The sequence below is a fragment of the Quercus lobata genome, chromosome 10 (genome assembly GCF_001633185.2).
Source record: "Quercus lobata isolate SW786 chromosome 10, ValleyOak3.0 Primary Assembly, whole genome shotgun sequence".
In the NCBI taxonomy this organism is placed as follows: Eukaryota; Viridiplantae; Streptophyta; class Magnoliopsida; order Fagales; family Fagaceae; genus Quercus; species Quercus lobata.
The window spans coordinates 64,573,685-64,597,910 of NC_044913.1; the positions used below are offsets into that span (position 1 = coordinate 64,573,685).

Sequence of the window (24,226 nt, forward strand, 5' to 3'; positions counted from 1 at the left end):
GCTCGATAGATAGCTCGACAGAAAATCTGTCAAGATCTACGAAATTAGAATTTCTAGATCTAATTTTCGGCCCAAGCTAATGTGTATGTGTAGGGTTTCTTTTCTCACGACCCTAGACATATATAAGGCTTATTTTAAAGGCCATCACATATTTATTGAGTGACTATACATGGAGAACACATGCAAAAAGTGACCTAGTGCGTTATTTTCTCTGAAAGAAACTACTGCGTCTTTGTACCTTAGGGTTTTGTAACCAAGTGCTTCTTGATTTTCATTGTTGATGAAGTGAAGAACTTTGCAGCCAACAACGTTGACAGATAGCTCAACATATAATATTTATCGAGGTTTAATGAAGAAAGCTCGACAGATAGCTCAACAGCAAATCTGTCAAGATTTACGAAATTAAAATTTCTAAATCTGATTTTCAGGCCAAGCTAATGTGTATGTGTAGGGTTTCTTTTTCTTACAACCCTAGACATATATAAGGCTTATTTTAAAAGCTGTCACATATTTATTGAGTGATTATACATGGAGAACACATGCAAAAAGTGATCTAGTGCCTTATTCTCTCTGAAAGAAGCTACTGCGTCTTTGTACCTTAGGGTTTTGTAACCAAGTGCTTCTTGATCTTCATTGTTGATGAAGTGAAGAACTTTGCAGCCAACAACATCTTCAAGTTGCTGGAGTTAGTCACGTACTGGGAGCCGTGCATCATTGGTTAGTCACGTACTAAGATTCGTGCAAAAGAGTGGCATTCATATATTGAAGAGTTCAAAGGTTCTAAAGCGGTAGAAGTTTCTCCTGTAAGTTCATCTACGGGGATTGTAGAGTCTAGGAACCAAGGTTTTGTACTAGATCTGAAACTTCTCTTTACTATAGTGAATTGCTTTTCGGGAAGATTTCCCCCTAGGTTTTTTACTGTGAAACTAGTTTGTTTCATTGGTTTTCCTGGATCATCATATCTTGTCTTATTTACTTTTTCGCTGTGCATAATTTTGACATGATATTGATGTTAGTTTGTTTTAACAAGGTTTATTCACAATAAATCTAATTAATAACTTGGGTTTAAAACTTGTTAATTTTATCAACCGGAGTCTAAATTTCCCAATGAAATAGGATAAAGACTAAAATAATGATAAAAAAAAAAGAACTTTTTCAATAGTTTAGGGATAAAAAACAAGCTTTTAGTAAAGTTTAAGGACATAAATAAAACATGTTCAATAGTTTGGAGACGAAATATGAACTTTTTAATAGTTTAGGGACGAAATATGAACTTTTCAATAATTTAGGAACAAAATATGAACTTCTTAAAGTTTAAGAATAAAAAACAAACTTTTGGTAAAGTTTAGGAACCAAAATAATATTTTATATATCTACCCAATAATATTTTACCCAATATTAAAATAAACAAACTGAATGTATAACTACTCAATATTAATTATATCTTTATATTTGCTTGTGTCGAATTTTTATATATCTATAAGCCAAAAGTCTGTAAATACGAAACTAACAGTATCTTCATATGGTGGTACAAAGTTTGTTAGTCCACTTTATGATCATACCTACATGTCCATATGTATATAACATAAAAAAGCATAGTGAAAGTAACGTACATGGGTGAGAGAAACTAGTATAAATGTCTAAGTAGAAGAGCAAGAGCAACTTCTGTGTCTCTCTCTGAATGAAAAAGTTCTGCGTAAGGACTTGAATGAAAACACCCGCACGCAAATGAGAGAAAAAGCAGAGAATGCAATGCAGGCTTCAAAATTATGGGTCGTACTCGTAGGTGAAGATACTCGTGGGACTGGATGTAACTATTAAGTTGTGTTGGCTTTGTTTTTTAGCTTCTGAGTGTTCTCTTTTGACAGTTAATTACTATTAAATTTATTGCTAGCTTTCAGGGTTCAGAAGTTGTCTTTGAATTGACATTCCAAGTCTAAATTTACAAAATATGTGTTTTTCTTTGGACTTCAAAAGTTTGTGTTAGATTTTGGCAACAACGCATGCTTAAAGAGATGCTAGGGATGTTCTCCATATTGAATACTTGCCTTGATCAACTCATGGGTAACGTAAATTGCGATCTCGTATTGAAGATTCCCACAATCAAAATGAATCGAGATGTCTTACTAGCCAAATTGTGAAATTGATATTAATAAACTTGCGGGTGGTCAATATTGTGATAAAGAATTGAAGATTTGTATAATCTAAACAAATCAGGATGCCTCAAAGGCCAAATTAGTCAACACCCAAGTGGTTCGTTTGTAGAATACAAATGCTCAAAATTTGATAAAGAGGAAATTCACTTTACTAGTTATCATTTTGGAGTGAGAACGTTCTTATTGGTACCAGTTAGCATCAAGACAAGTTTGGTGGAACAAAAAAAAAAAGAAAAAAAAGGAGGGAATGTTATGCGCCTCATTTAAAATAAAAATAGAATTTGAAGGGTGGGTGAAAATTGTAGATGAGTTGAAAAGACTCAAAAAAGTGAACATAAAAAATAAAATACATCAAAATGGCTACACATTGACACAACCAAACAAAAGACCTATAGGTTGATAGCTACCCATACATGTCTGTCTGCATCTATGCTTCTGCATACGTATGTTTTTTCTTTTGTATATTTGCACGTAACAAATACATAGAAATATCCTATTAAATATTAAAAGACACAAAAATAAAGGTAATGCAATATCTTTTTCATGTTTATCATAATAATGCAAATAACATAAATGGCTAAAACACAAAATTTTCATCTAAAACCTCATCCGTGGTATATCAAAACCACCTAAAGACAGCCTCCTTTCATCTTGGTACAACATTATTATCTTTTTGCAGTTTTGGATCATTTCAGCTTTCCCAGAAAATATTTATTGGATTTCAATAGTTGTTACTAGTTACACCAGAAGGAGTTTATTTATTCAAGAAAAAGAAAATTGCAATCTTGTTATTTTCTATAGTACCATACAGCATCAAGACTGAGGCAGTGACCAAATCAGATTCCCCTATACGAAGTACAATAACAGAAAAACATCAAGTGCTCGACCATTGTTATGTGGGATATATCTGAATTGAAATCATAGGCAAGTAGTTGCATCACAACAGCTATGAACATCTTTGAGAAACGCTAATTCTAACCACAACTTCAGGAGTCCATAAGGCGTTCCATGACCAATTTGACTAGAGTGGGAGCATCAGCAGTGACTGCAACCTTCACTGTGGGTTTATCAGTCCATTCAGTGACTTCACCAAACCTGGTTCATTGCAAAGAAAGTAATTCGAGTGAGTCCGAGCACAATTGCTTTCTCTCCTTTTCTTTTTTTCTTTTTAATGACTAACCATTTTTTAAAAGTTAGTTTTTCTATGCAAAAAGTTCAGGATACTGAGAAACACTATTTAACTCTACACTGTTTTAATCATAAAATTCATTATTATGGTCAGAACCCAATTATCTGATACAGGAATGGGATCCTAATGCAACACAAATAAAAAAACTAACGCAATTCAGACTGTGGTCTGCAAAGGAAGTACGGAACCAAAAATCAAGCAGCTGCATCTGCTGATTTTAGGTGTCCAGAAGTCCTACCTCTTCTGTTTGTTGTATAATATTGTTAGTCCTTTAGTGATGCCACTTGTCTGGACTCTAACCACACCCTCTGTGTAAGTCATAAGTGAAGGATCAGCAGCTGCAAGAATGGTTGCTGGATCATGAAGATAAACTCCTACATCAAGACAAAAACTGGCATCAGTAAATTAAACAATTACCTATCAACTCACTCAGTTTCATCAACTCTTTAAAATATAAACCAACCTTTTATGTTGTATGCATCGTGGTGATATGAAAAATACACGTCTAAGATTTTGCACAAGTACTGAGCAAATTTTCCATCTGACCTTGACAACTTCTCTCTATCAGCATCTATAATGTATCAAAATTGATGAATCAAATTCAAAGCAAATCCAAATGACAAAAACAAAAGATCAAAGCAAAAGAGGAAAACAAATATCATCAAATTACAATTTTAAGTTATCATTTCATATTCTGATTGGCAACTCTACATACAAAGCTACAACATTGTTATAAGGCGTGCAGAACAAACATATAACCTGGATAAAAAGGTCATGGGTATATTTTTTAAATATAAAGGGTAATATCTTACAAGAAAAAAGATGGAAGATTTCTTAATTCTTACAATAAAATATGATTAACAGTGCATAATACCAATTTGCCAAAAAGTACCTGTGAAGACAACTTGATGAGTAACATTTATGCCCACAGCCACTACATCTGCTCCGCTTGTGAATACAATATCTGCAGCATCTGGATCGCCAAAAATCTGGTCATCCAATTTTAGGTTTAGAGAGGGAGAGGGGGGAGAGAGTTGGAAACCACCACAAGGCGGGGAGCATGTTGGGGAAAGTGAAAATGGACCAGTGAAAGACATCAAAGATCTGCTCAAGGAAAAATTATACAGATTTCTCCATAAACTTTGTTTCCCAGGCTTCTTTATAGTCGATAAGTATTAGAAGTATGTGATTCATATCCCAATAGCTTAAACTTTTAGGACAATTAGTAATTTAACAATAAGTTCAAGAAGAGATCAAGTTATCAGAAAAGGATTTTTAAAATTCTTGAGGACAAAGGCACCCACATTCTCTATCTCCGGCTCTTACTAAGTAGGGCAGCAAAAAAATTGAGCAATACAAAAGGCACCTCATTTGCGGGTTTGGTAGGCTTGTATGTAGAACAGATCACTGAGCAATGTACATTTTGAGTTTATGAGTTGGAAATCACAGTCTGAATACATAAATTTCGAGCAACTTACATTGGCTTCTGATGCAGGATTCACATTCCCATTTACCAAAAAAGCACCACCGAGAAGAACAATCTGCCCAATGTTCTTTGAAAATGCAGGATCTCGTTGGATAGCCTACACCAACGGATATATAATTTAAAATATAATGGATAATATTCAATATTAGAGACCACGCCAAATGATCAGGAACTCTAACCAGTGCAATATTTGTAAGTGGGCCTAGTGCCACAACCGTGACTTTTCCTGGATAAAGTTTTGCTTGCTCAATGAGAAATTTAGCTGCTGACTGTTCAATTGGCTTTCCTTTCGGTGGAGGGAAATTTTGGTTGCCAAGTCCATCTTTACCATGGACAAAATCAGCAATGCGCAGTTTTTTGTTATTCTGTAAAATGAATAAAGAAGAACAAGAAAATTCAAATCATACATCAATGTCTACTTGTAAATGAATGATATGTAAATAAAAATGTGATGGTGCTTCAAATTCAGAGTTGAAATTATGTGAGCGAAACTACATAATCTACAATACAATTTCTCCTGGAACACGTTTAGCTGTTATCGTGAAAACTCGAAGTCAGCTTCTTCTGTGAGATAACCAGCTTTAAATGATGTTTCCAAAGAAAAATCATATTTATTGCAGCAAATGAAGCTTTAACAAACCATTCAAAGAAAAAAGAAATAAAAAACAAAACCTGTTTTTTGCTCTATTTACAAAATTAACAAAGGGAAATCTCAGGTTGTCCTTTCATTAGTTTTACTCATTTATGATACTATCTAGATTCTAAACACATATCATAGAGCAGTATGAGTTCAGCCTTTCAATCATCATGAGGCACATAAGCGAAAGTACGATAGGTTCAAACCCTTTTTTTTTTGCAAAAATATAAGAGGATCACACCTGAATTCCTGAATAGATTTCCCCATATATGTTCCTGATACAAGAACAAGTTTGTCTTCTAACTACCAAAACTATTATCTTTTTTTTTTTTTTTTTTTTTTTTTTTTTTTTTTTTTTTTTTTTTTTTTTTTTTTCGATAGGTCGGTATTATCTTTTATTAAAATAATTTAATAAAAAGTCCTATCAATGTATATTTCCCACATCCTTCCTCTTTTTGAAAGTTAACATAAACAAAAAAAAAAAAAAAATCACAAAAAGACAAAAATAAATGCTCAAAGATACAAATCTAAAGAGCCACTATAACATGGGACCATGGTTTTTTGTCTGTACATACAGTGATTGAGACATGAGATCCTTCAGCCACTGGGATATCAGTCCTTCCTGCAACTTCAAGCTACATCACAAACATATTGGAAGAGTTACTACGATCAGCCTCAAAGGAAAGAAAGGGGTTGTGGGGGGGGGGGGGGGATGTATGGTGTGGTGGTGGTGTTGAGGGGAGAATGTAATTCTAATAGTACACTAAAAACAAACCCCAATTCAGCTAACGAATAATGCAAAGAATAACTCATAGATTCAAAATGCCATAAATAAAATAAACCTCATTAGCTTTACCAAATGCAATGCATTTGTTGTGGCCAGGGTTGTATAAACATTGCCATATATAGTTGTAAGTCCAATCACCTCCACCTCCGGTGACTGTAATGCCACAAAAATTGCCATGGCATCATCTGTATGCATCATCAACTCACATAATGTCAGAAAGATGATAAATAAAATAACATATATATGAATGAAAGCCATTAAGACAGATGCAAATTCTGGTAGAGCTATTTTGTTTTCTGAGTTCCCATATGGGAAGCAAGGCATGTGGACACGACGGAGACACTCTCATGCATGTCCTCAATGTGTGGGGAGTAGAATATATAATTTTTTATTAAAAAAAATTCCTTTGATTTTAGATAAGTTTTTGAAGATTTTGATAGTTGTTATTTATTTTGAAAACATAGAATACGCCTTAAAAAAATTAAATATATATATATATATATACACACACACACAAATATATTAATCAATTAATTGTTGTATCCCTACCTATCATGTCCTAATTTTTCAAGAATTGAAATGTCCATGTCTGTGTCCATCTCTGTGTCCATGTTTTTTAAAATAAAAGACCCAAGATTCATTAAAATTTGCAGACAATTTCACTCTCAGAAATAAGGATTACAAGAAATCAGAACCGCCCTTCATTAGTACAGAGTAAATTGTTAAAAAAAAAAAAAAAAAAAAAAAAAAAAAAAACCATTACTTGGAACTGAACGCATTAAACCAGTTGCAGAACTGAATGAATCTGTGGTTCAAATATGATGAAAAGTCACTGATTTTATATAAATTCCAATTCATACTCTGCTGCTGCACTCAACAACCAAACAGAGCAGCAGGCATGACTTCTTTGATATAAAATTGCTGAATTACTAGTAGTGTCCTAATTTGTCCAGAATTACAGTGTCCCGTGTTGTGTGTGCTTTTTAGTATAAAAGTCCCAAGGTTTTTATTAGAATTTGCAGACAATGATTTACTCTGTCTGTGAGAAATAAGATTACAAGAAATCAGAACCACTCTCCAGTGGAATACAGAGTGAATTGATAGAAGTAAACGAACCCCTGAAATGCTATGTGGTTTCCTGGGTTCCCATATGATGAAAAGGTCTGTGATTTGATTAGAATTCCAATTCATACTCGGCTGCTCCATTTTCTCAGCAACCAAACAGAGCAGAGCATGACTTCTTTGATATGAAATTGTTAAATATACATGGAATCATTGACTTTTTTTTTATTAAAATCTAAAATATGCAGATAAACACAATGAAATGTAGAAATCTCGGATACCCAGATACAATAAGGTCCAAAGAAACAAACTTTGAAGAAAACGGGATTGAATGAAAAGAGATAAGGTGACTTACCAATACCAGGGTCAGTATCAATGATGATCTTCTTTGGCTGAGCTGCCATGGCGTCTGAGAATGACATAGAACTAGTACACAAATTGATTGATAGGTTGTTATTAAAAATGGTATTGAGTATTGACAAGGATTGACCGTGATTTATTAAAAGGGTCATGTTAACCATTACTTTTTACGATACTGATTAAGAATTCAGTTAAAAAAGTTTTTATGTAAAAATTAAAAAAAAATAATTAATATATTGATAATTTTTTTTATTTCTCACAAAATTGATGTTAAAATTTTCTTTAACTGAATTTTTAACTAATATCTTAAAGGTACTCGGTAGCATTTATTTTATTAAAATACTAGTCGCTAACCCGTGCGATGCACGGGAAAGCTATTGTGTATAAATTTAATGAAATAGAAATGTATGAAACACAAATTTAAGTTTAAAATAAAATGAAGAATTAAATCTTTAATATCCTCAACTATCCATAAAATGTATGAAACACAAATTTAAAGAACTACTTAATCAATATTTCAAATAAATTGAGAAAAAAAAACTTTAAAGTGTTTTTTGTATCTTCTTCCTTTATTGCTTCATAATAGTCACTGAATATGTTATTTTGTTTTAATTTTAAAATTTAAACTATCAATTAGGGTCTTGCATCTGACTGATTAATAAAATAAAAATTATGCAATGGCAATGGTTGGAATCTTGCTTATAATAACCTAAGAAAAGAAGTGGCACAATTTTATGGGACTTCATACTACATTATTTGATTAATTTTGCTGAAGGTAGCATTATGTATGCAATTAATATACAATTTCTTAAATCATATGCCATGTACACCCAAATCCATGTATGTTCATTTGGTGTGCTCACTTCTATTCCTTTGCCTTTACCTTTACTTGATTTTGTGGACTTGCTAATAATCCTCCAACAAAAGCAAAACTGTGAAGACTTGACTGGCATATGGTGGCCTTAACTATTGATGTTCCCTTTAATATGTTAATGATCAGTTTAGAACCCTGCATTTATGGTTTTCACATTTTTGTTAGTTCCACATGATAAACAAAAGTCATCTTTGATCTACTTGGGAACACTCATTTGCTATTTATCTTTATTGCATTACAGATATGACATGGCTTCAAACCATTAGCAGTAGGAGTTGCATGTTCCAAAAAACACTCATTTGTGAGCTATAATAAAACTCATTCGATTGTGAACTATAGTAATTATCATTTGTGTGCTGCAAGTACTCTTACCAAACCACAAATTTACTCTATCTCAGCAAATAGAAAAAGAGGGTAAAGCAAGGAAAAAAGAAGAATGGTTCATGTGTGAGTGATTGATGTTAATTGACGTGGTCGTTTGTCTTTGTCTTATTTGTATAGACCTCAATGTACAGCTTTACGTGTTTGTTTGAATGGATGTAAGTGCTATATAATGTCTTAGTTGTTACCTTAATAGAGTAAACAATTCATTCAGCCCAAGAAAAACAATTGTCTATGTAAATTAAATGAGGTAAATGTTCAAATAATTCAAGCAAATTTAATAAAATTAAATAAAAAAGGGCCCACTGTTCTTCCAAAAATAAAATTATTGGTCCCACTATCATGAAATCATTTTTTGTTGAAGCCTAGACAAAATCCTTCCTATGAAACTTCAAATCCAACTAAACTGAAAATACTCAAAAAGAACACGAAATTAAAACTCAAGAAGAATATCAAAATTCAATGTTCAATACCAATGCCACCACAAATGCCCTATCAAATCAGCAAAACTCTAATGTAATGAGACTTTACAATTGTAGACTCACAATTCATTTCCAATAATATATTGAAAAACACCAAGCCACCTTTAAATCACACTAAAAAAAAATTTAAATACAAAAGCTGTTGCTCTTGGCCTAATAAGTGAAACTTTTAAATTACATTAACACTTTTCTTAAAATAAGTAGGTTGCCGAATTAAATAAATTCTACTCATTTTTCATATCATCATGACTTATGATTGATACATAACAAAAATTAGTCAATTACCAATAGCAACTAAAACCAAGAGTCACAAACCATAAAGTGGCTATAAACTAATGCAAGAGTAAGTAAGGCATTTTGTCAAACACATGGTGTGCACAAAATTTCAATGTCTTAGTTATTAACGTTTGTTATTATTAAAAAAAAAAAATTAAAACAGAAATACACATCCTATTGACAAATTGACAGCTCCTGTAATGCATCAAATAACACAACAAACAGGCAGAACAAACAAATTGGGGAGTATTAAATATATGGAACTACATAACTAATCAAATTCTGTCATGAATAATTTAAAGCCAGAAACCCAACTCTTCCATGGGTTTTTTATTCCTCACCAAAATGTCTAACATTTTTTTTATGTCGCCAAAGCAAATGTGGTGTAATTTGGAAAATTGACTAAAGTTGTCTAAATCAAAACATACAATGGAAAAACAATATTTCTATCAAATTAGTGGAAGGAACCAAAAAGACAGTAGTGTGACAGTGAAGAATAGATTGAGCAATAACAGTAGTGTGAAAGTGAAGAATAGATTGAGCAATAACAGTAGTGTGACAGTAAACAATGAAAGGGAACAATGAAAGAAATCAATTTACCGTAGTGATTTTGCTAGCAGACCAGTGGTGCAAGGCTACTCTGTTCTTTCTCCTTAACCTTCGTTGGGTTTCTTTTCGCAGAGAGAAAAGAGAAAGCATAAAACAGAAAAATGAAAAGAAGAAAACAAAAAGTCAACAATGTTAGTGAAGAAGAGATTGAGCAATAACAGTAGCGTGACAGTAAACAATGAAAGGGAACAATAAAAGAAATCAATTTACCATAGTGATTTTCCTGGCAGACCGATGGTGCAAGGCTACTCTGTTCTTTCTTCTTAACCTTCAATGGGTTTCTTCTCACAGAGGGAAAAGAGAAAACAAAAAACGGAAAAACGATAAAATTCACTAAAATTCAAACCCAATATCACCGTCAATACCAATCCCAATATCTGACATATGAATCATACAAAATTCAAACCCATAGCTTTGTTTCCACTAAAATTTCAAATACACAATCCCAAAGAATCAGAATTTAAAATTCCTTATGAATTTCGAATTTGCATCAAGAATTAAAAGGCTTACAAATCAACGCCTACAGAGAAACTCACTAAAATCAAGTTTCTAAGTGGTAGCCACATGAATCTAGATAAGAATTCACAAAATTAAATCCCAAAAAAAAAAAAAAAAAAAAAAACCCTAACAATACCCAACAACAGTATTTGCAAAAGAACTGAATAAAAAATCAAAATATTACTTAAGCAACAACAGTAATTCAGTTAAGGAATCAACAAAAAGAAGCAAAGCCAATGAACATTAAAAAACAAATATTTAGAAAGAGAAAGAGAAAGAGAAAGAGAAAGAGAAAGGGAAAGATTAGATACATGATATTAAGACCATCTCACCTGCTTAACTTGGCCTGCGACATTGGAGATTCTATGATGGCTATGATGGGTAACGGCTCAGTTATGGGTGGGAGAGATGGCTATGGTCATCAGGGATACAGAGAGAACGGCTTGGAGAGGCAGAGAGCACGGCTGCTTTTAGACTTTTAGGGTTTTTTGTTTGAGAGATAGTTGGCTTTTAATTTTAAGTTTTTTTTTTTTTAATACTGTGCTGACATGGAATTATGTTTTTTTTTTAATACTGTGCTGACGTGGAAATTTGTGGGAGCTTCAAAAGCTTCGGTTTTATATATATATATAGATTATGGAGTACATGGAAAAAACAAAAATGTTAGGTGGGTTGTGTTGTGTCCCAAGGCCAAATGGCAAATAATTTCGAAGTAGTTGAAGAAGTTTGAATTTATATAGAATTCTAATAAAATTATGTAATAGATTAGGATGAGGATTAGGATTTAATTTCAATTTGTATTTACATTTAAGTAGGAGTTAGATCCTATGTTTTAGGACTTGGTTGTGATGAAACTTATCTCCTTACTAGTATTTATGTACGTAGGAATTATGAATGAAGCAAGCAGAAAATTAATAAAAAAAATGTCTATTTCCTATCTCAAGTTCAGGAGATTAGTCATCTCGAATTGACTACACGATCTTTTATTTCTCAATTCACAATAGGTTGTGGGTTTGTCGATTTATGTAAAGGAATAAAGAAGTCAATTATATTAAGGAAGAAAGTAGCTGGAGCTTCAGGCTCAGAGTGGTCTCACTCTCAAGTCTCAACTCTCACCTCACTTTACTACTTCAAGCCCCATGTTTATTTTTATGTTTGAGCATTGAAGACTTTTGGTTGTGCTGTTGGCCTGTTGCTGTGAAAGGAAAAGATAAGAGAAAAAATAAACAAAATATATTTATGACCCTTCTTTTGTTTATTTTTTATTATTCTATTTTATTTATTTCAGATAATATATGATAGGATAATTAGGATTCAACTTATAAAACTTCAAATAGTTTGATTCTCAACCAAAAAGAAAAAAGAAAAAAAAAAAAACTTCAAATAGTTTTTAGTATGGGTGCATAGACGAGATTCTAAACCTAAGTATTTTATTTGACCACAAGAGATTGCCTTATTGAATTGACTAGAGCTATGATGTATTTTTCATTTGGTTTGGGACTTTGGATACACCCAATTTTTTTTTACAATAGGTGATATAAAATATTTTACAATTTTTTCCACAGTTCTTAAGTGGTATGTCTTTCATTGGTGTTATAGGTGGTTTCGTGTGAGTGATGTTGTGTAAATCACAATTTAGTGCCTTTGTTAATAACAGTACTTTTCTAATTGACCAATCACAACTTTTAGGACTAAAAATGAACAAAAATAATGGAAGGACAAAATTGTTGTTGAAGGGTTAGAAATCGCGCAACATTGGGCTTGACGGATTCAGACTCATGGGCCGACATTAAGCAAAGGCCCAGGGCTTAGCATCACTTGAAATACCTAGTGTACACGTTTGAAATCTGATGGAATCCCAGGAAATCAGAATGTCCGCACAAGGATAATTCTAGAAGATCTGCCTTAATGAGAAACTCACTCTACAAGGAAATATTTGTCCATCACGTTTGGGATTGCTGGAAGAAGAGTCCAAGAAGGAAAAGACTTCTAGTCCAAGGAAGAGAAACCGACTTTCTTCTACTATAAAAGCTTCAATACCCTCGCAAATCAAGGTACGCAAAAAACACTCTCTCTAACACTCTAGAGTTGAGAACAATTCTAACTTGACCGTTGGAGGGTATTTGGTCGACACCACACTGGTGCCCACGGCGAGATCACTTCCTTCTTCTTGCAGGTTGTTAGTTGGAGCGAGCGTGGATTGTGCGGCTCACTGGTGATTTTGCGGCATCATCAGTTGGCGCTGTCTGTGGGAAGAGCGAAGAATTTAAGCCAAATTATCGCCTCCCGGACGTAAGAGTCGCATGGTACTCACTCGCTCAATGGCTACCACCAACAACGCCCAAGAAGACGAGCCGCTGAGATCTACTGCATTAGAAAGGCAGGTCCAGACCCTCATGGCGACGGTAGAACGACTCACAAAGCAGAATCATGATCTGGAGGAGCAGCTATGTCAAAGGGATGCAGGACCTAACCCTCAGGAGCAAAACCAGGAAGGTAATAGTGCCGAGCGAAGGGAGCAGGAGAACCTAGAGGCAGCAACGCCACGAGCCAACCGAAGCGGCAAAATGTGAGCCTTTCGTCTCTCATGGATCTTGCCCCCCCACCTATCATCACGGAGATGTAGGCGATGAAGGAGCAGATGGAGGTCATGATGAACGCCCTCAAGGGGCGAGTATCTTCTGATCTCGATGATTTAGTGAACAGAACCGACTCACCATTTACCGCGTCCGTCAACTCGTTTCCCCTGCCACCAAAGTTCCAGATGCCTCAGATCGAAAGTTACGACGGGGTCAAGGACCCCCTCGATCATCGAGAGACCTTCAAGACCCTGATGCACCTTCAGGGGGTACCAGACGAGATCATGTGTAGGGCGTTCCCGACCACGTTGAAGGGACCTGCGAGGGTTTGGTTCAGTAGACTGACACCGAACTCCATCAATACTTTTAAGGAGTTGAGCGCCCAGTTCACCTCCTACTTCATAGGCGGACATCGATACAAAAGGTCCACTGCGTGCTTAATGAGCATCAAGCAGCGAGAAGACGAGACGTTGTGAGCCTACATAACTCGTTTCAACAAAGAAGCCCTCTCGATTGACGAAGCGGACGATAAGATACTCGTAGCCACGTTTACAAGCGGGCTACGGAAGGGTAAGTTCTTGTTTTCCTTATACAAGAATGACCCGAAGACCATGACAGACGTACTCTACAGGGCTACCAAGTATATGAATATAGAAGACGCACTGCTGACCCGCGAAGAAAAGCCTAAGAAGAGGGAGAGGCAGGAGGATACGCGACAAGATAGGGGGCGAAAGGTCGCTAGAACCGGGGATCAACGTGATGAAAAGCGCTTCAGACCCCCCACCGGAAGATTCACCAATTTCACCCCGTTAACCGCCACGATCGACCAAGTATTGATGCAAATCAAAGATGAAAGAGCATTGACATTCCCTGGAAAGTTGAAGGGAGACCCCAACAAAAGACCAAGAGACAAGTATTGTTGCTTTCACCGGGACCACGGGCACGACACAGCCAACTGCTATGACCTGAAACACCAGATTGAGGCCCTAATCAGACAGGGAAAGCTACAGAGGTTCGTCAGCAGCGAAAGAACCGACGCACCGGAGGAACAGACCCCACGACGGGAGAATGAGCACCCCAGACCACCAATAGGGGACATTTGAATGATAGTTGGGGGCACAGCTGCAGCCGGGTCTTCCAAAAAAGCCCACAAAACCTACCTCAGGATGGTCCATAGCGTCCAACTCACAGGATCCGTACCGAAGATGCCGCGAATAGGTAACCCCGTCATAAACTGTTCAGAGGATGACGCTCGGAGACTTCACCATCCTCATGACGATGCGCTAGTAGTCAGCCTGCAGATTGGGGATTATAATATGCACCGGGTCCTCGTCGACAACGGCAGCTCAACAGACATCCTGTACTATCCAGCATTCCAGCAGATGAGGATTGACAGGGAACGATTGTCCCCAATAAACGCCCTACTCGTGGGATTTGGGGGCACAAAGGTATTCCCTTTGGGCGCAATAACGCTAGCTGTGACAGCGGGTGACTATCCTCAGCAAATCACTAAGGAAATAACGTTTCTCGTAGTCGACTGCTCGTCTGCCTACAACGCCATCCTTGGTCGACCAACTCTCAATTCCTGGAAGGCGGTAACCTCAACGTACCACCTAATGATCAAATTCCCGACGAAATATGGGGTAGGAGAACTGTGGGGAAATCAAGTAGTGGCCCGAGAGTGCTATATTGCCATGTTAGAGATGGAGGATCAGCAGCAGACAATGTGTATCGGGAAGCAGAAAGCATTAGCAGAACTGGTTGAGAAGCTAGAAGAAGTAAGACTTGACGATGCACGGCCTGAACGGACGACTAAAATCGGCACACTAGCCAGTTGGCCAGTACGACAGACGATCACGACTTTCCTAAGAAATAACCAAGACGTCTTCGCCTGGAATCATGAAGACATGCCGGGAATCGACCCATCGATCATGGTCCACAGGTTGAATGCGTCACCCTCCTTCCCTCTAGTCCGGCAAAAGGAAAGAGTCTTCGCCCAGGAGCGGGATAAGGCCATAGCCGAGGAAGTTCGGAAGTTACTGGAGGCAAGTTTCATCCGGGAAGTATACTATCCCGACTGGCTGGCGAACGTCGTTATGGTGAAAAAGGCCAATGGAAATTGGCGGATGTGCGTAGACTTCACAGACCTCAACAAAGCTTGCCCCAAAGACAGCTACCCGCTCCCACAGATAGATACCCTGGTGGATTCGACTGCAAGACATCAACTCCTAAGCTTCATGGACGCTTTCTCGGGCTACAACCAGATCCGAATGAACGAATCTGATCAGGAGAAGACCTCCTTCGTCACAAGCCAGGGATTATTCTGCTATAAGGTGATGCCTTTTGGACTCAAAAATGCTGGAGCAACATACCAGAGGCTAATGAACAAGATGTTTGCACATCAGATAGGCAAGAACGTTCAGGTTTACGTTGACGACATGTTGGTCAAAAGCGTGCACGAAAAAGATCACCTAGACGACCTCCAAGAAACATTCGATACACTTCGATCATTCAACATGAAGCTAAATCCGAACAAGTGTGCATTTGGAGTAACGGCGGGAAAGTTCTTGGGTTTCATGGTATCCCAGAGAGGAACAGAGGTCAACCCGGAAAAAGTGCGGGCCATAATGGATTTGGAACCACCAAGGACGGTTAAGGAGGTCCAAAGTCTAAATGGAAAGATTGCAGCTCTGAATAGATTCGTCTCAAGGGCGACGGACAGGTGTTTACCATTCTTCCGCACTCTAAGAAAGTCATTTGAGTGGACGGATGAATGCCAAACGGCCTTCAACGACTTAAAGACGTATCTCTTGTCTCCACCACTGCTCAGTCCTTCCGTGCAAGGTGAAGAACTCTACATTTATTTGGCAGTCTTGCATGCCGCAGTGAGCGCAGCTTTAGTAAGGGAGGAGGATGGGGTACGAAAACCTGTCTACTTTACCAGCCGTGCACTCCGTGAAGCAGAAGAGAGGTACCCCCAGATGGAGAAGTTGGCTTTCGCGCTAGTAATAGCTGCGCGGAGACTTAAGCCATACTTCCAGGCGCATACAATCATTGTCTTAACAAACAAGCCACTGAGGAAGGCCATGAATAGCCCGGAAGCAGCAGGAAGAATGGCCTTGTGGGCAATAGAGCTAAGCGAATTCGACATCTAGTATCGCTCGCGGACGGCCATAAAAGGGCAAGCAGTAGCTGACTTCATCGCTAAGTTCACACTCGGGGAGGACCAGTTGGCAGAAGTAAAGGAACAGTGGAAAATCTACACAGACGGATCCTTAAACAGACGAGCTGGAGGAGCCGGAGTAATGATCCAAACTCCGCAGGGGGACACGATACGATGCATGATCCGACTGGATTTTCCGACAACCAACAACGAGGCAGAGTATGAAGCCTTGGTGGCGGGGCTAGACCTTGCAAAGGCCGCGGGAGCAGAAAACATAATTGTCCACTGCGATTCACAAGTGGTAACAAGTCAGATCAATGGCGACTACGAGTGCAAGAACGATAGGATGAAGAGATATTTAGAAGAAGTGAAGTACCGAATCAACAGCCTCGAAGTCGAATTCATTCAGATCCCAAGAGAAGAGAACGGATGGGCTGACCAACTAGCAAAAGCTGCATCAGCCGAATTCGTGTGGTTCCCGAATAGGTATTATCGTTCGTCCAAATATCCTCACTTATCGATGACGGAACAAATATGCAGGTGGAGAACTCTGAATATAACTGGACTACGCCATTGATCACCTACCTAAAGGCCGGGGTGTTACCGAATAAGAAGGGCGCCGCAAGGAAGCTGAAGGTCCAGGCATCACGGTTCGTGCTGATAAAGGACATCTTATATAAAAGAGGCTTTTCTCGACCGTACCTGAGGTGTTTGTGCAAAGAAGAGGCGAATTATGTGATGAGAGAAGTACACGAGGGTATCTACGGGAACCACTCGGGTGCACGATCACTAGTACATAAACTAATCCGAGCAGGATACTACTGGCCTACAATGATGAAGGATGCGCAAGCCTATGTCCAATCTTGCGACAAATGCTAGAGGTTCAACAATTTCATCAAGCAGTCGTCCAAAGAGCTAACACCTATGACGGCACCCTGGCCGTTTGCACAATGGGGACTTGATATTATGGGCCCATTCCCTACAGCAATCCGGCAGCTAAAATTCCTGGTCGTCGGCATAGACTACTTCACCAAGTGGGTCGAGGCGGAAGCTTTAGCCACCATCACGGAGAAAAATATCCGGAGTTTTGTATGGAGAAATATCGTATGCAGGTACGGGATACCCAGGGTACTGGTCTCTGACAACGGTAAGCAGTTTGACAACAGCGCGTTCAGAGACTTCTGCGTAGAGCTAGGGATCAAGAATCACTACTCGTCACCCGCACACTCATAGGCAAACGAGTAGGTTGAGGTCACGAACCGGTCCCTGCTCAAAATAATCAAGACCCGTCTTGAGGGGGCAAAGGGCAACTGGCCAGACGAACTACCTAGCGTCCTATGGGCATACCGGACCACAGCAAGAACACCCACTAGAGAAACACCGTTCTGGCTTGCATATGGAACCGAAGTTGTCATTCCCGCAGAAGTAAGGCTCACGAGTTACCGGGTGAAGAGCTATGACGAAGATGTGAACAAAGAGGCTATGCGCCTCCAACTCGATCTACTGGACGAAGTCAGAGCGACAGTAGAGCAGAGGCTGGCATGCTATCAAAATCTCATGGCAAAACACTACAACAACAAAGTAAGGCATAGGGACTTCCAGGTCGGGGACCTTGTACTACGGAAAGTAATGGGTGCCGCCAGAGACCCCTCGCAAGGAAAACTCGGCCCCAACTGGGAAGGACCCTACAGGATCACGTCATGGCAAAGGAAGGGCACTTACCACCTCGAGACAATGGATGGAAAAAAGCTGCAGCACCCTTGGAACGCGGAGCATCTTCAGAAATACTACCCGTAGAGAGAAGAATATGAGAGGAACCAGCAATTTCCCAGTTTATTTTATTCTATTAGCTACAATTTACTAGTTTTTCTTTGACTTTTGCTACAATCTTTTTGTGCCTTTTTAAGCCCAGGGGGGTAGGTACTTTTTCTTCCAACGCATTTTTCTTTAAAGAAGAATATTCATAGACGACTTAATTTTCCACATGGGTATGTATCACGAATGGATATGCTACAGGCAACAACTGTCCACCAAGCGGACGGATCACCAAAACGGTGAAATAACCGTCCACATAGTGGACGGATCACCATGAACTGCCCACAAAGTGGACGGATCACCGAAACGATGAAAATATTTACAAGTCCATAGAATGGATGGATCAATTTAAAGGTGAAAAAACTGCCACAAAGTGGACGGATCACCATGACGATACAAGAACTGCCCACAAAGTGGACGGATCACCGAAACTGTGAAATTATTTACAAGTCCATAGAATGGACGAATCAATTTAAAGGTGAAATAACTGCCACAAAGTGGACGGATCACCATGACGATACAAGAACTGCCCACAAAGTGGACGGATCACCGAAACGGTGAAATTATTTACAAGTCCATAGAATGAACGGATGAATTTAGAGGTGAAATAACTGCCACAAAGTGGACGGATCACCATGATGATAAAAGAACTGCCCACAAAGTGGACGAATCACCAAATCAGTGCAGTTATTTACAAGTCCACAGATTGAACGGATCAATTTAAAGGTGAAATAACTGCCACAAAGTGGACGGATCACTATTATGATAGAAATAACCGTCCACAAGGTGAACGGATAACCTGAACGACGAACTAACCTGCAAAGTCCACATAGTGGACGGATCTCCCAAAAGGTGAGAAAGTTTATGAGTCCATATAATAGACGGATCCCCTAAAAAATGAGAGTTTACGTCCACAAAGTGGACGAATCACCAAAGTGCAAGACTGATTATACGTCACTTCCGAAAAGGACGGATAGAAGACAGTCCTTACGGGGATAAATGCTCAACCGTCAACAAAGTTATGCATAGACAGATGTTTATGCTCCATTCAAAAAAAAATTATTATTAACTATAAAGGTTGATATAAAGCAGAAATAAAATTTAGAGTAGACAGTGACGGATAAAACCAACAGAGTATAATTGTTTAAAACACAAAAGGAGGGACAAACCGTCCTCAAAATACCAAAAACATTACAAAAAAATCAACAATCTACATTTTTTGGGTCAGCGTTTGGGACATTCTTCGGCAGGACTGATTCCCCGTCACCCTGAACTGTTTCATCTCCAAAAAGGTCCTCCGTATTTTCAGAAGCGACGGGAAGAGCAGAAGTCTGGCCTTGATCGTCAACTTTGATCATTGACACATCCATATCAAGATAGACCTTCTTAATCTGACGGAGCGAGTCATCAAAGCCTTGGAGAAAAGAGTCCGCCAGCTCGCTCAATAAGGAGTCAGAGTCACGGTACTCCTGGACGGCTACTTCTTTAGCATGACGGACCCTTTCCTTCAATTCTTTGATCTCCTTTTCCTTCATCTCCAAGGCCGTCAACGCCTTATCTGTCTTCTGCTCCAGCTCTTTCCTTGCTTGCTCCGAGAGGTCCAGCTTCTTCTCCATAGTGGACTTCCACTTGTGAAGTTGACCAAGCTCTTCCTCCGTTTGCTCCGCCTTTGCACGCACCCAGTCCAAAGTGGCCTCACGGTTAAGACAGCGATCCATTAAGCCCTTCATCATGACCAAGGACTAAAAACAAAAAGAGAGCCTGTCTCACGATGTGTGTTAAACAAAAACGGAAGACAAACAAGGTTTGACGGGCATAAATTACCTGAGCAACAGCGAAGAGGCCCGTCTCTCCCATCGCCTCCGTCGAATGACTTCCTAGATCCTCGTAGTCTTTCACCGTGATAATAGACGAAAGCTTCTCTAATGCAAACTTAGAGTCGTCATGGAGGAGAGGAGAAGGCTTCTCCTGTTTGGTGTTCGAAGCCTTCATCAAACCCTTTCCCGTCCTGTGCTTAGCTGGGGTGACGGACTTCGCACCCTCAACCATCAAACCCACGACGGGTTCAAGAGAGATCTTTGGTTGTTTGAACGGACGGTCAGATTTTGTTGACGGCTTCCTCTTCGATGATGAAGTCGTCCCCTTGGGGACCACCTCGCCAGATTCCTTCTTCTTGACGGCTTGAGATTTGATCAATGCTCTCCTCTTTGCGTCCTCCATCTCTGCAAAATATGACGGATGAAGTTATTTAAATACGGTTGAAATAAATTGGTTAAGTAAAAATTGACAGGCTTACATTTATGAACCCTCTCGTCGTATCTAATGGCCTCTTGAGTAGGCTCAGGACCGTCACAGTACCAATGTATGGATCTTGGGTTCACCAACTTGGCCCAGGTCCTTTCCTCCGGCTTGGTCTTTCTGGAAATATTCTCAAGAAAACTAAATTCCTCAAGACTAACTTGTGGGCTCCGTCTACCTGCAAAGAGAAAGATGATTAAAAAAAAAATTTATTATAATGGACGGGTATGAAAAGGATTACAAAATTTGGACGAGTGCATACGTGATTGATTTATCACTCCCCAAGTTGTGTCAACAGGCATGTACTCTGTCTCCCTTAGACTGTTCATCCATTTGTCACCCTCAAGGAAGAAGTAACGACTCTTCCAGTCTCTATTTGAGTCGGGAGTTTCAAAGATGACCTTCAACAAAGGGCTTCTACTAGCGAAACTATACATCCCCCTTAATCTATCTATCTCATCTGGACGGTAGCAATGAAGGAACTCACGCACCGTCAACCTCCTTTCTCCATCTGACATTGCACCATAAAGAATCTCCATTGCTATGAAGACCCTCCAGGCGTTCGGAGATATCTGGGTGACGGACAGTCCCAAATAATGTAAGAGTTCTCTATGAAGTGTACTTAGCGGAAACCGAAGTCCTGCCTTCAGCACGTGCTCGTATACTCCGACACCTTCTACCCCTTCGTAGTAACACTTCTCCGACACATATGGTAGACGGATGGGAATGTTGTCTGGAATTTGGAAGTTGGTTCTAAAAGTGCTGAAATGTCTCTCCTTGATGACGGATCTGAATCTATGCACCGTCCACTCTGGTAGCGTGATGAACTCTTTAAGTCCATCAGCACCAATGATGGATCCCAATGCTTGATCCCTGTCATCATCAGAAGAACCTTCTTCTTCAACCATCTCCATATCCTCATTTGCTGAGGATGAAGAAGAGGCAGACGGACTCCTATCTTCGCCGAGACTCTCTTGGTCTTTATGACAGGACGGGTATACCTCCTCGTATTCCGTCCCGTCACAAACCACTGACTGGTTACTTGACGCACTAGACATTGCCTACAATTGACGATAAAACCTAAGACTGACGGGTCCAAAAGTATTGACGGGTGTGTAGGTCTAACAAAAATGCAAATACAAAACGTAACTTGAAAAAAAAATGAAAATCAGTACTCACCACACTTAGTAAAGGGTAGTTGACGGTTGAAGTGATCGACGGGTACAGATTCTCGACAGAGTGCTCTGACAAGGTTGACGACTTCGCTCTGACAACGATTTCTAGCTGAAAATAGTAGAAATGAAGGGAGACAGGTGCGCTATATATATGAGAGATGCACGGAAGACGAAGCTACGCTTCGATCTGATACACCATCCATTCCGAGTGTGACATGTGGCATGCCTCATAAATGTTGACAACCCGTCAGCACGCATCCACATATTGTACCCTTTGGGGAACCGTCAACTTCATGAATCTTCAGCCGTCAATATGATCAATCTAGAAACGTCAATTTTTCAACCATCATCATTAAAAATCCTTAATCGTCATCCCCAAATATGTTTAACCGTCACCCTAATGATCCGACCATTGAAAAACATGACGGACCATAGGGTGAAGGGGGCAATTGAAGGGTTAGAAATCGCGCAACATTGGGCTTGACGGATTCGGACTCATGGGCCGACATTAAGCAAAGGCCCAAGGCTTAGCATCACTTGAAATACCTAGTGTACACATTTGAAATCCGATGGAATCCCAGGAAATCAGAATGTCCGCACAAGGATAATTCTAGAAGATCCGCCTTAATGAGAAACTCACTCTACAAGGAAATATTTGTCCATCACGTTTGGGATTGCTGGAAGAAGAGTCCAAGAAGGAAAAGACTTCTAGTCCAAGGAAGAGAAACCGACTTTCTTCTACTATAAAAGTTTCAATACCCTCGCAAATCAAGGTACGCAAAAAACACCCTCTCTAGCACTCTAGAGTTGAGCACAATTCTAACTTGACCGTCGGAGGGTATTTGGTCGACACCACACCGGTGCCCACGGCGAGATCACTTCCTTCTTCTTACAGGTTGTTAGTTGGAGCGAGCGTGGATTGTGTGGCTCACTAGTAATTTTGCGGCATCATCAGTTGTGATCTAAAATTTTTGGGGACTAAAAATGAACTTTAAGAAAAAATGGACTAAAATAAAACTTGGATCAAACGTACATTGATTTTACCATGTTATATCAATAAAACATCATAAATCTTGTGTGTTTAAACTCTTGACAATTAGTAGCCTACTAGTAATATTATGGATGAGGTTGCACTTTCGATTGATTTTTTTTGGTTTTTTTTTTCTTTGTATTGAATAAAATGGGGATGGGGTGATCAACCATGCTACCCTACCAATGCATGACCATAATAGCTTCTACATTAGATGAGAAACAAATGTCTGAGGGACTTAAAATAGGGATAAAAGTGGCAAGCGTTTTCTTAGATGAGCTTAGCCATAGTCATTGGGTTTGAAGTGAACCATCTCTCGAGTTGATCATGTCAATTGACAAAACTTTTGTTATCAACCTTGAAATGGTCAAACTCTAAAAACCTTAGGGCCCGTTTGGTATATGTGTTTAAATACATGTTTTTAGTTTTTAAACAACATTACACATATTTCTACACACTTTTTTCACCCACACGTATTTCTAAAAAATACAAACAACGTTACTAGAACAACATTACCAAACGAGCCTTTAATTTTTGATGGTCAATCGAATTTCAGACGGATGATGCTTTCAACACAAGTGTCCCAGAAATGAACCAAAAAAATTAAAAGATCTATGAACAAAAAAAAAAAAAAAAAAATTTCTAAACATCTCAAAAGTCAAAGGAGAGTCACAAAAACCAACACATTGAAATAGTACATTACAAAACCAAGGATAATGAAAGAGATGGAATCATGTGGATCAAGCCTCAAAAGGGACAAATGAGAACTAGAAAATAAATGTGTTCAATCTCTGGTCCAAAGGGTTTAAGTTGGCATCATGAAGTCGAAGGTGACTAAGTGACTTTGAAGGGCGAAAGGTTTGATGGATGATGAAGCAGTGTTTAGCGAGAGAGACAAAATTGAAGGGAAAATGGAATATGAGAGTTTTTTTTTTTTTTTTTTTTTGAGTGACGGAATATGAGAGGTGGAGTATGATTTATGAAATATTTATTTTCCATAAAAATACAATGCGTGTCTTTGTATATGGTTTACGAGATGGTTTATTTAAATTTTCAAGTAATATTTTTGACCGAAAACACTATTTTTGACCATTCATCGGGTCAAAACTGCTCACAACCCATTAGATCATACTCATCAATTGGGTCTTTTGGATCTTTGCTAACCCCATCCTCTTTTTCTTTTTCTTTTCTTTTTTCACCCAATTTTTAGAGTATTTACAACAGTCTTTTTATATTTTTTTACTGTTTGAAGAGTATACAGTAACTTTTTTCTTTGACTTTGTATCTTTTCAAATATATTTTCCAACCGACTCTCTATCATATTTTTTTTTTATCTCATTTAAATATAATTTCTTCATTATTTCTATAT

The 24,226-nt window shown here is 38.6% G+C and overlaps 2 protein-coding genes across 2 annotated transcripts; both read right to left on the reverse strand.

The window, feature by feature from the left end:
• Positions 1–2,753: 2,753 nt before the first annotated feature.
• LOC115963077 (probable uridine nucleosidase 2) lies at positions 2,754–7,779 on the reverse strand. Its single transcript, XM_031081966.1, has 9 exons — positions 7,673–7,779; positions 6,325–6,440; positions 6,044–6,103; positions 5,011–5,196; positions 4,824–4,928; positions 4,238–4,334; positions 3,809–3,916; positions 3,584–3,719; positions 2,754–3,251 (listed from the first exon to the last, which is right to left on the reverse strand). Exons 1-9 carry the CDS (start codon positions 7,737–7,739, stop codon positions 3,143–3,145), a joined length of 984 nt encoding a protein of 327 aa, XP_030937826.1. The 5' UTR covers positions 7,740–7,779; the 3' UTR covers positions 2,754–3,142.
• Positions 7,780–8,542: 763 nt separating this feature from the next.
• Positions 8,543–11,155, reverse strand: LOC115965236. Its single transcript, XM_031084409.1, has 4 exons — positions 11,130–11,155; positions 10,510–10,580; positions 10,291–10,361; positions 8,543–8,686 (listed from the first exon to the last, which is right to left on the reverse strand). The coding sequence occupies exons 1-4, from the start codon at positions 11,150–11,152 to the stop codon at positions 8,543–8,545; spliced, it is 309 nt and encodes a 102-aa protein (XP_030940269.1). The 5' UTR covers positions 11,153–11,155.
• Between the last annotated feature and the right edge of the window lie 13,071 nt (positions 11,156–24,226).